This window comes from Agelaius tricolor, unplaced genomic scaffold (genome assembly GCF_023055355.1).
Source record: "Agelaius tricolor isolate 1412-34295 unplaced genomic scaffold, bAgeTri1.0.p SCAF_30, whole genome shotgun sequence".
Taxonomy (NCBI): Eukaryota; Metazoa; Chordata; class Aves; order Passeriformes; family Icteridae; genus Agelaius; species Agelaius tricolor.
In genome coordinates this window covers 3,215,544-3,227,017 of record NW_027269290.1, presented here as the reverse complement: position 1 = coordinate 3,227,017, position 11,474 = coordinate 3,215,544, and the positions used below count along the sequence as shown (strand labels likewise).

The following is an 11,474-nucleotide window of genomic DNA, read 5'->3' as shown; positions in this document are numbered from 1 at the left end:
GCCCCCAGGTGTCCCTGAGCAGATCCAGGCTGTTCCCAAGAGCACGGGATGGATCGGAGCCGCATGGCAAAGCAGCCCCGTGTATCCAGGGATATCCAGGGATGTGATTATTTCCCAGTGGTTGAAATCTAGGTCTCCTGCTTGGGAGGAGGGCTGCGGGGGGAGGTGGAGGTGGGGGGGGGGGAAGACGCTCATATTAATCTTATGAATATTCATGGAGAAGCTGAGCTGCCTTCAGAGGTTGACTCCGGGGTAGGAGTTTGGGGGGCTGTGGGTGAGAGGTGCCGGCAGCGGCGGGAGCAGAGCAGCTGCTTGTGCATTCTCCGCATGCCTGACTGCAGAGCCCAGCGTAAGTTGGTGCCTTTTTCTCTCCCCCCCCCCCACCCCATCCCTGCATCCTTCCCCCTTTCCCCGCTGCTCCCCTGCTTGAACACAGCCTGGCCAGGAGCGGTGCAAAGCGAGGGAGTCGAGCTTGAGTCGCAAACACGACCCCAAATCCTGTGACTCCCGCCCGCAGTGCTCAGTGCGGGCGGAGAACAAACTGAGGGGCTTCGGGCAAATCTGCACCTCCTCCATCCCCCCCTTCAGCCCCCAAATTTGCATGAATTAACCCTAAAGATGCTTGAGAAGGGGTGGAGGTTGTTTGCCAGGACAAGCGGCGATGGGGAGAAAGTAGGAGAAACTGAGTGTTGGGATGGGTGATGTCAGCTGAGACGATGCCGTAAAACCCTCCCTGCCAAGCCCCGAGCATCAGCGCTTGGATTTGGAGTCGGAGGAAGAAGCCCAGAGCCCGTGCCAAATAAAAAATCAACATGTTCAATAAAAAAAAAGTAAATTTCTGTGCTGTTAAACAAATCCGGGGTGTTTGGGGAAGGGAGAAAGAGGAGGAGAGAGTTCATGGGCAGGAGGAAAACGGCATGTTTATTAAAAAAAAATAATAAAAAAATAAAACGTTGAAGGTTGGTTGATCTTTGGTGAGATGGAGGTTTGTGGCTGCCAGATCTTTCCTGCAGCAGCAGGAAGATGTTGTTTGTGGTGTTCTGGCGTGATGCTCAGAGGAGCCAGGGAAGGTCAAATCCAGCTGAACTCCTTGGTGAGTCGCTGGGGAGCGAATGGTGGGGAGAAAATGCAGGAAAAGGATAAAAACTGGGACAAACGCGACCTCCTCTCCTCCGGGCCTGGCAGAAAAGGGTTAAGAGAAGCGGTTGAATGCTGCAAGCCTCGTCAGGGTTGTACTATTTTTTCTAGTGCATAAGGAGAAGGGAGAGGAGGGTTGCACGGAAAAGGGAAATTTCCAAGAAAAGAGGGATCTGCGGCAATATCTGCACCTCGGGGGATGAAGAGAGGAACCAACAGGCATAAATGGCCTGGAGATGGCTGAAATCTTTGCCGAGGAGATTGGGACCGCGGGGTTATTTTCCACCTGCCTCCCCTGCCCGGTTCTGTAATCCTGGCTCAAAGTAGACAAGTCGAGTTGGAGCTGAAGAAGGGAGGTTAGAGGGGTTTTTATTTCATTTGGGAGGGGGGGGGGGGGGAGAAAAAAAAAAGGCAAAAAAAATGAGAGGCTGGTTGGCCCTCTCCTATGGGCTGAGCATCTCCGCGGTGCGAGGCAATGCAGGATGATCCAGAGCGGCGATGCTGAGGACCCGGCGCCCACCGGGGACATGAGCCTCAACATCCCCAGCAGAAATTTCACCCAGCGCAGTGGAATTCCCACGGGGGTGGGTCGGCCGGGGGGGGGAGCGAGGCTGGCTCTCGGCAGGATGGGGAGGGTGGATGCAGCTCGCGTGGGTCCCGCCGCTCGTGGGTGCTCGGAGCCATCCGCGGGGCGCTGCTGGCCTTGCCGGGGGGACCCCCGGGCACCGGCGGGGGCTTCGCTGCTCTGCATGAAACCGGAGCCTCCTGAGGCACCGGGCGACGCCGCGCAGCCACCGCGGGTGCTGTGCCCGGTGGGTGACACCGACTCCCGGCTGTGCCGGGGACCTCGGGCGGCTTTGCAGAGCCCCGGCTGCCGGGGGGGCTGCGTCGGTGCCCCCCCCCGCTCCCCGCCTGGCACGGGCTCGGCGGGCAGCGGCCCCGCTGGGCTGAGCACGGCGCAGGGACACGGGGCTCTGGTTTTTTCCGCCTCGTCTCTCCCTCTCCCTCTCTCTCTCTCGTGTTGCAGTGCGGGTTGGGCGGGCAGCTCCCGGCCGGGGAAAAGCGGGGTGCCCGGAGGAGCCGCGGCTTTGCGGATGCTCCAGGCGAAGCCCCACAGCTTGCTACCTTCTCGGTGTTTTTTCCAGGCGATGCCACACCTCCCGAGGACACTGGGGACATCGGGTTTTGCTGAGCTTAGCAGCTTTTCACCGTCTTACCGAAGGCATCAGACAGACGCTCATCTGCCCTGAAGTGCAGATCTGCAACAGCTCCCGGGAAGACTCTGTCTCTCTGTCTCTCTGTCTCTCTTTCTCTCTCTCTCCAGTCCAAACCATTACAAGACCTGACTTCCACCATCTGGGAATCTAATCCCTCTTATGCCCCTTCTCCTTTTTCTACGATGACTCACCATTATTTTTAACTTTGAAGAGAGAGGAAATTATGGGGATCTTGGAAGCCTGTATTTCTCTCTAGGATTTCCCCAGGGTCAGATAATCGGTGTTACTAAGAGACACTAAGATTTGGCTTCTCCAGGTAATGTGATTTGTTTTCTGTGTGCCATGGTGGTTTGCAGAGGATGACAGGAGCCGGGACACCAGCGCTCCAGGAGGGGGACTGCGGTGGTCCGCGGGGCAGCTGCTGGAACCGCGGGCTCCACGTTCCGGCAGCCGCAGAGCTCGGCTGCAGGCAGGGAGGGCAGCATGTCACCAGGGAAAGAGGATTGGGAAGGTGTTAAAACTTAAAAGCGGAGCTGGAGCTTTCCTGGAGGGTAGATTGCCTGAGATCGCACGGTTAAATGTTAATTAACCCTTAGCTGCATGCCTGGAAATGAGCTGAGTCCGGCACCCCGCGGGGTCCTCTCGCCACTTCAGGGCTGGATGGGGTTATTTTTCTTCCTTCCTTTCTCTTCCCTTCCCCCTCTTTATTTTTTTTAACTGGAATTTTTATTTTTAGCCAAAAAATAAGCCCTGGTTTACCAATGCCAGTTTTTCCACGCTGGTTTTGAACAGGTGACAGTTCCTCAGGTGTTTTCTCTGTTCCACCTAATGGGTTTAGATGGGAGTTGTTGAACTCTGTCCCAAGGAAGGCAAATTAACCCCTCCAGGAAGGGGATAGACGTGCTAGAGAAGGGATCTGCTCTCCTCCCACCAACTTTATTCCATCTCTCTCTTTCTCAGCAGGGGCGATTTTCTTTCTTCTTCCTCTTCTTCTTCTTTTTTTTTTTTTGTTTTTTGTTTTTTTTTTCCTCTATTTTTATCTCATCCCTTCGCCTTTTCATGAGACTCTTCCAAACCTACGTACCTGTCCTTCTGCAGGATAGTAGCCCTGCCCTGAACCCGATCCCACCGCCGGGCGCTGGGAAGAGTTTAGCATAAGGATTTCTTTTAAAGCCCAATAATGACAGTTGCTACTGGAGATCCTGCAGATGAAGCTGCAGCTCTTCCCGGTCACCCGCAGGACACGTACAACCCCGAGACCGACCATGAGTGCTGTGAGAGGGTGGTCATTAACATCTCGGGGCTGCGCTTCGAGACGCAGCTCAAGACACTTGCCCAGTTCCCAGAGACCTTGCTAGGGGATCCTAAAAAGAGGATGAGATATTTCGACCCTCTCCGGAACGAGTACTTCTTTGACCGGAACAGACCCAGCTTCGATGCCATTTTGTACTATTACCAGTCCGGGGGGAGGTTGCGGCGGCCGGTTAACGTGCCCTTGGACATCTTCTCCGAAGAGATCCGCTTCTACGAGCTGGGGGAAGAGGCCATGGAGATGTTCCGGGAGGACGAAGGCTACATCAAGGAAGAGGAGAGGCCGCTGCCTGAGAATGAGTTTCAGAGACAAGTGTGGTTGCTCTTTGAGTACCCCGAGAGCTCAGGCCCTGCCAGGATTATAGCTATTGTCTCTGTCATGGTGATTTTAATCTCCATCGTCAGCTTTTGCCTGGAAACCTTGCCCATTTTTCGGGATGAGAACGAAGACATGCACGGCAGCGGGCTGAGCCATCCCCCCTACTCCAACAGCAGCATGGGGTACCAGCAGTCCACTTCTTTCACAGACCCCTTCTTCATCGTGGAGACACTTTGCATCATCTGGTTCTCCTTCGAGTTCTTGGTGAGGTTTTTCGCCTGCCCCAGCAAGGCTGGTTTTTTTACCAACATCATGAACATTATAGACATTGTAGCCATCATCCCCTACTTCATCACCTTAGGGACAGAGCTGGCCGAGAAGCCAGAGGATGGCCAGCAGGGCCAGCAAGCCATGTCCTTGGCCATCCTCAGAGTCATCCGCTTGGTGCGGGTCTTCAGGATCTTCAAGCTCTCCCGGCACTCCAAGGGGCTGCAGATCCTGGGGCAGACTCTCAAGGCCAGCATGAGGGAGCTGGGCCTCTTGATATTTTTCCTCTTCATCGGCGTCATCCTCTTCTCCAGCGCCGTCTACTTTGCCGAGGCCGACGAGAGCGAGTCCCAGTTCCCGAGCATCCCCGATGCCTTCTGGTGGGCTGTGGTTTCCATGACGACTGTTGGCTACGGAGACATGGTCCCCACCACCATCGGGGGGAAAATAGTGGGTTCCTTGTGTGCCATCGCTGGTGTATTAACGATTGCCTTACCAGTGCCCGTCATAGTGTCTAACTTCAATTACTTCTACCACCGGGAGACCGAGGGAGAGGAGCAGGCTCAATATTTGCAAGTAACCAGCTGCCCAAAGATCCCCTCTTCCCCTGACCTAAAGAAAAGCAGAAGTGCCTCTACTATTAGTAAGTCTGATTATATGGAGATCCAGGAAGGTGTAAACAATAGCAATGAGGATTTTAGGGAGGAGAACTTGAAGACAGCCAATTGCACCCTAGCTAACACAAACTATGTGAATATCACCAAAATGCTAACCGATGTCTAGTCGCTAAAATCTAGTCCCGTATTTAAAGCTGAAGTGGAACAATTGCAGATATTGAGTGCTGCTCTGCATTGTAGTTAATACAGTATTTTCTACGGTGTATATTTGGTTCTGCATGGGAAGCAATAGCTGTGTAAGTGACTTTTAACCTTTGATTTCCGCACCGAATAAGCGTCCGTGCAAAAAAACAACCAACAAATCCAAAACCATTTTGTTGCACTTCTCCCATCCCAGGCTCGTGGGTTTCCAAAGATTCGGAGGGGACGGGCACTTCCAGCAGCGGGATGGGGATGGAAGGGGCAGGTCCAGGGCTGAACCCTTGTGCCAGTCCTGGGTGACAGCCCCAGCTCCCAGGCACAGGGAGCAGCTGGGGAAGGTCAGGCAGGAGCTCCTGGAGGGTGGCTCTGGGTGTGGGGCCGGGCTGCAGGAGGGCTCAGCTCCTGCCCCGGGAGAGCCGAGCGCGAGCGCGGCGCCCGGCTCGTGTTTCATAACTGAAAATGCTGCATGCTGCAATAGTTTCAGCCACTGCAGTGTGCCAGTGTGAGGCCCAGGGGAGGGATAATTAGTGTGACGGCACATTATTTATTAAGTCTTAAATTTTCTATGCGAGGCATCGGGAGGGATGAGTAAATAAATCAAGAGCTTGGAATTTATTTATTTATTTAGATGACACTTCCATCATCAATATTTCCAGGATCACCAAAGACACCTCCACTGACACATTGAAAATGAGTTGGAAAAAGCATCTTTTTTTATATCTATATATAAAACTGGAGCAACTATGCTGTGGCCTATAATATATTTATACTGCAGTGAAATTTAACCAGTAATACAGTACAGCTGCATGGATATTTGTTGCATGAATCTGAATATTTAATACACACACAAATATATATTTTCTTAGTAGACTATACAGTATTCATGTTTATAGTGTTTATAGATTCTCCGGTGGCTCGAAGGAGATTCATGGGAATTAAAAAATCTCCATTATAGTTAAAAACCGGATGGGGAAGGCGTGTGCTGACAACAGTTGGATAGATAACAGTGCAAAGCCTGAGAGATAACAAGGCAGAGCCTGAGTGTCCGAGCATCCAGACACAAGAGCTGACAAATGCAAGCCAGGGAAGGTGAGCTGAAAGTTAAACACCTGCGCTCATTATGGGGCGGGTAATTAGTCATTAATCGTGGTGTCAGGAGCAGAAACCACGGCGGATCGGAGAGGGCACGAGGAGCAGGTGGAATAGCAGGTTCCAGCTCTCCTGACTTGTTTGTTCAGCAGTTTTCAGCCGTTCCCGTAGAATTCCTGAGTGTGTGTGTGTGTGTATAGATATTTAGAGAGCGACTACAGGGCCGAATCCTCAGCAAACAGAGCTCCTGGGGTATCAGGGATGTCCCAGCTCAGGGCTGCTGGGATGGTGGGACATGGGCTGGAGCAGGGTGGCCTGCTCCTGGAGCCCACGGGGTCACCAGGGCAAGGTGTGTTTTGGGATTGAAAGGTGCTTTTCAACCCCCACAGGGCTGGGGTTTATTCCTTTATGATGGAGTGGGCAGGTGCTGAGGTGGCCTGGATCTGAGCTGGCACCTCTGAGCCTTTGCTTTGCCTTCTTTCAGGGTGTTGAAGAGCAGTGGGTCAGGGTGCAGAGAGCTCGAGGTTCTCTCTCATCTTCATCCCTGGTGTTATTTGGGGATGGGTGAGAGCTGTTGGTCCATGGGGAATCTCACCTGCTTTCCCCATCCCTGTGTGGGTTTGCTTGTGTTTTCCCCATTGCTGACAATCCTCAGGGAGAGGTGCCCTGCTCCTTTTCCAGGTCAGGGGAGATGGAGGAAAATCTCTGCCAAGGTCACGGATGAGCAAAGCCTCCTTGGCTGTGGAACAGGGTTCAGTCAGGGTGAATTTGGGCTGAACTGGGGCGTGATCAGCCCTGAAACATTGCATGAAGGGTGAGCACAAGGAGCCTGGCGAGGGCTCAGCCAGACCCTTCCCTCCTCAGAGAGGAAACCCCTGCTCCTGCCAATAATCCAGCTGGTGCTAAAGTATCTACAGCAATGGCTCCAAATGCCTCTCCAGAGCAGGATCCATCTTGTGCTGATGGGGCTCCACTGGCCAGGTGGAATCACTCCTCACTTTTATTTGATTGATTGATTGATTGATTGATTGCAGCCTGGCTATAATTAATTCCAAGTGCCCATGGTTTGTGCATGGCAGCCCCTGCTCCTGTGTGGGGCAGGGAACCAGCAGCATCCTTGTTCTGATCCCTGTTCAGCTGGGGTTCAGGGATGCTCAGGTCCCCAGCCTGTCTTTAATTGGATCTCATTATACTGGGAGTCCTGCACTCCACTTTGCTGGGAATGGGAGACCCTGAAGCCCCTTCATGCACACCAAAAAGCCAACACAACCAAAAGCAATAAATCCTGAGTTCTGAAGCTCACCCTATTGGATGGGACAGGGCTGGTGAGAGTCACCAGCTCGGGCACCATTCCCAGGCAAGTCAGCCAACTTCCATGGATCCAGCTGCTGGTGGCTCTGTGGGGACATGGGCTCACACAGGGGAGCTGCCTGACGGGCTGGGATCCTCTGGGTGCCCTTAGCACCAGGTGGTCCCGTTCCTGGTCAGGGTTGAGGTGTTTTGCTGGTGGTTTTGCTGCAGTTCTTTGGAGGATGCTGGTGCTCTGTGGTACTTTGAGAAGTTTCCGGTTGTTGAACACCCGCCATGGGCTTGGGGTGGTTTGGAGCAGTGCTGGCCAAAGCTTTGGGTGTGTGTTGTGGTGGTTTGGTGAGGAGGAAGGTGAGGTTTTCCTTTGGGCAGGTGGCGTTTTGGGCACGGTGCTCCTGTGGGCCAGGCAGGAGGGCAGAGCAGATCCGCGAGCAGGATCCAAACATCCAAACTGGATGGGCAGAGCAGATCCGCGAGCAGGATCCAAACATCCAAACCCAATCTCCAAGCTGGGGGGGCCTGGCTGCACTGGGAGGCTCCACAGCCACACAGCAGGGGCAAATGGGCATGAGGAGCAAGAGGCCATACTCCCGTTGTCACTGACATGAGGTGATGACTGTTCCCATGGCCAGCACAGCCAGTCCCTCCCTTGGCACAGATCTGGCACCTCCTGCCCTGACCCTGGCAGATGTTCCTGGGGAAAACGAGCCCTGGTGGGAGAGCTCCGGGCTGCCCTTGTGTGGGGCACAGGGAAAATGCCCAGGCTCAGTGCTCAGGTGCTTGGCTCAGGGTGGGTGAGGGCCATGGCTGGGAGGGATCCGTGGCTGCACAGAGCAGAGGGGTCCAGACTTCTGCCTCTCACAGAGAAATGGTTCCCCTACAGCTTTTAATGGGATTTGTGCCTGCAGGTCGGAGCTCTAGTGCTATTTCTAGCTTTGCTTCTGACTCACTGATGTGATCTTGAACCAGTTTTTCAGGAGGAGACTGTGATATTTTTTTTTCTTCTTTTTTAAATTATTTTTTCTTAAGGAATGTGGTTTGAGAGAGTCTGGGCCTGTTTCTGTGGAGATGCTGAGCATCCCCATCTCCTCCTGACTCTGAAAGGTGCAAAAATGAGCCGCAAAGTGGCTCAGACTGAGGATGCTAAATCAGGGATTGGGAAAGGGGATGGTCCCATAGCTGTGTTAGAGTCCATCAGGCCCCTAAACAGAGGTAGTCTGGTTCCTTTCCTCCTTCCTGAGGAGCCATTTCCCTCTCTCCAGGCCTGGAATGGAAGATTGGAGCTCCCTGGTCTGTGGAGGTGCTCCTGCCTTGGCACCCGGAGGAGGCAGCGCCTCTATTTTAGTTTTAGCCCCTGTGCCACGGTTTTGGAGAGATGGAAAGCTGTGATTGCAGAGCGAGTTGTCTTCTAACACCCAACCTCGTGCCCAAGCCTGCAGGCAGCCCATCAGCCCTTTCAAATCTTCCAGAATATCTGCTGGGGGCAATGGGGTGAGGCTCATGTACCAGCTGGATGCTACCAAGTGATTAGGAAAAAATTATCTCTCTGGAGCACGATGTTTTATTGGGAAAATTAATCCCTGCAGTGACTGTGTCAAAGTCCTACAGATCTGAATGCTGAGCTATAAGAAGCAAAGGATCTCTGGATTGGCGTTATGAGAGTGTGGCACGTGGGTGTATAAATATGGGCATATTTGTGCATAAATACACAGAAGGAGAGAAAAAGACAGAGGAGGAGGAGGTATTTCAGGAAGGACCTTGCTTTGTTATTAGATAATTCCTGGGTCAGCCCTTGAAACTGCTGCCAAAGCCTCGTAGCTTTTCCAGAGCTTGCAATATATTTGGGGATGGATCCAAGGGAAGGAGATCTGGATCTTGCCTTGGGAGTGGAAGCATTCTGAGGGTCTGGTGGCATTCAGCTCCTCACACCCCTCTGCAAACAGCAGCTTGGCAGGGTCTCTGTTCCCAGCCCCAAGTCCTGGCTGGTGCCAGTCACAACCATTTCTGTGGCTGTGCAGGGAGAGCCAAGCAGGGTGGAAGGGATTTGGGTGAGATGCAGGTGCTGTGCTGCACTGAGTGGCCTTTGGGGTTATTGTTTGTAATGGTTGGGTTTTAAGTCTCTTAAACTATGGTGACTTTTGGTTCCAGTGTGGTGGCTCTTTCTGGAACCAGTGTGGTGCTATCACAGCATCCTGGAATGGTTTGGGTTGGAGGGACCTCAAAGCTCACCTTGTTTCACCCCCTGCCATGGACAGGGACACTTTCCACTAGACCAGGCTGCTCCAAGCCCCATCCAGCCTGGCCTTGGATCCTTTTCTCAAGATCTTTCCCATGAGACCTTATCCCAAGGTCTACATCCCTGGGGGTGTTTCTCCATGGGAGTTATCCATGGTGGTCACTCATGGCAGCTGGTCAGTCTGCTGCAGGGTGAAGCGGGCTGAGGAAAGGAGGCAGCCCCAAACCATTCTGGTTTGCACCCAGGTGAAGGCTGTGGCTCTTCCCTCAGCTCCCTGGCAGTGTTTGACCTTCTCCATGTGACATCCCTTGGTGCCTCCTGTTGGGGACCAACTGCTGCCCCTGCCAGGATCCCCTAGGGGAACAAGGGTTAACCCAAGCACCAGCCACTGCTCTGCCCTTCCCCAGCCCTCTCAGCACCCCTGGCCTCGGTGTCCCTGGGATGTTTCTGCGTTTGGCTGCCCAAAATTCACTCCCCTGCTCAGAAATGGGTGCTCCATCCTGCTCCCATCAGGGTGGGGAGAGGGCCCAGCCCAGGGGTGAAGCAGCCCTGGGAGCACAGCACTGATTTACACCCGGGGACAAGATCCCCCAGCCCAGTTATGCATGATGAGAGATAAATCCCTAATTCATGTTTTTCCTCCAGAGAGGGGGTGGTTTGGCTTGTAGGAGCTGCTGGACATTGTGTAACCACGCCAGGTTCACACACATGGACCCACCACGTCCTCTCCCCAGCCCTGCCTGGCTGTCCTGAGCTTGGGGTTGGTATTCTGGGGTTTGGTTTTTTGATTATTATTATTTTTTAAGTTTTTTTTCTGCTGCCTATAAGATGTAATTATCCATTTGCACTTGCTCCCTCACTGTTTAAGACTGTGCTCTTGTCCTCCAATGTCATCCCCGAAGCACAAGGGGACAAAATGGGTATTGGATCAACCCTGCATGTGGTGCCTAATTTGAGCAAATCAATAGGAAGAGGAAATCCAAGAAGGACTCATCCTAAGGATGCTGGAGCTGAACCTTTTGTTTCCATGGTTACGGGAGAAATGGGACCAGGAATGGAGAGAGGCCTATAAACTGTTAAAGGAGGACTCGTGGGAATTTCAAGTCATTTAACCATGCATTTGCTAGACACAACTTTAGACACCAGCTGGATCTGACTTGCACAGTGTTTATAGAAATTCCTGCTTTATTGACAGCTGGGGGGGCGTGGGAAGGGGCAGGGGGCCCCCGAGTCAATAAGGCTGCCTGTTGTATATAGGTATACAGAGCTGTGTACATACATATCCAAATGAGCATTTGCTGTCTGGTTTATCATCAGTGTATATAATTTATTCTTCACAGAGTATCACAATTTTTGTAAATATCGGCACTAATTAAGAGAAAATAAATATGTATATTATTGAGGAGTTATTTTGATATCAGTTCTGTGGAGGGTGGGAGAGGAAAAGGACAAGTAATTATGTTTTTGATATGTTTTTCTCTACAACTAAACCCTCTGTGAGAAGAGAAAGAAACAGCCTGTACCAGGGGAAATCAGTGTGTGCTCCACCATCAGCCAGGCTGCAGGAGCAGAGTCCCAAAAACCCCTGGGAGGAGGAGCTGATGGGCCTTGCTGATGTGTGCAGCATTCCTATGGGATTTGCTCCAAAAAAGTTCCAGCAACGACTCCAGCAGAGGGGAAGGGGCTGGAACCTGGTCAAGGTCACGTTCCCCATGGCTCCCCACCCCTGCAGCCTGGATATCAGCCACATCCACGCAGGTAACAGGGGTTGG

The 11,474-nt window shown here is 52.8% G+C and overlaps 1 protein-coding gene across 7 annotated transcripts; it reads left to right on the top strand.

The window, feature by feature from the left end:
* Positions 1 to 220: 220 nt before the first annotated feature.
* Positions 221 to 11,107, top strand: KCNA2 (potassium voltage-gated channel subfamily A member 2). Of its 7 annotated transcripts, none has more exons than XM_071450424.1 (4): positions 243 to 349; positions 1,249 to 1,493; positions 2,283 to 2,670; positions 3,453 to 11,107. In XM_071450424.1, exon 4 carries the CDS (start codon positions 3,535 to 3,537, stop codon positions 5,032 to 5,034), a length of 1,500 nt encoding a protein of 499 aa, XP_071306525.1. In that variant the 5' UTR covers positions 243 to 349; positions 1,249 to 1,493; positions 2,283 to 2,670; positions 3,453 to 3,534; the 3' UTR covers positions 5,035 to 11,107. The 7 variants fall into 7 exon arrangements, with proteins under 7 accessions (XP_071306521.1, XP_071306525.1, XP_071306524.1 ...); XM_071450423.1 differs by having other exon boundaries at positions 244 to 349; positions 3,318 to 11,107; XM_071450422.1 differs by having other exon boundaries at positions 244 to 349; positions 3,315 to 11,107.
* The last annotated feature ends 367 nt before the right edge of the window (positions 11,108 to 11,474 follow it).

Excerpts from the sequence above, each read along its gene's own strand:
- KCNA2 (XM_071450420.1), top strand. The coding sequence starts at position 3,535 with ATGACAGTTGCTACTGGAGATCCTGCAGATGAAGCTGCAGCTCTTCCC.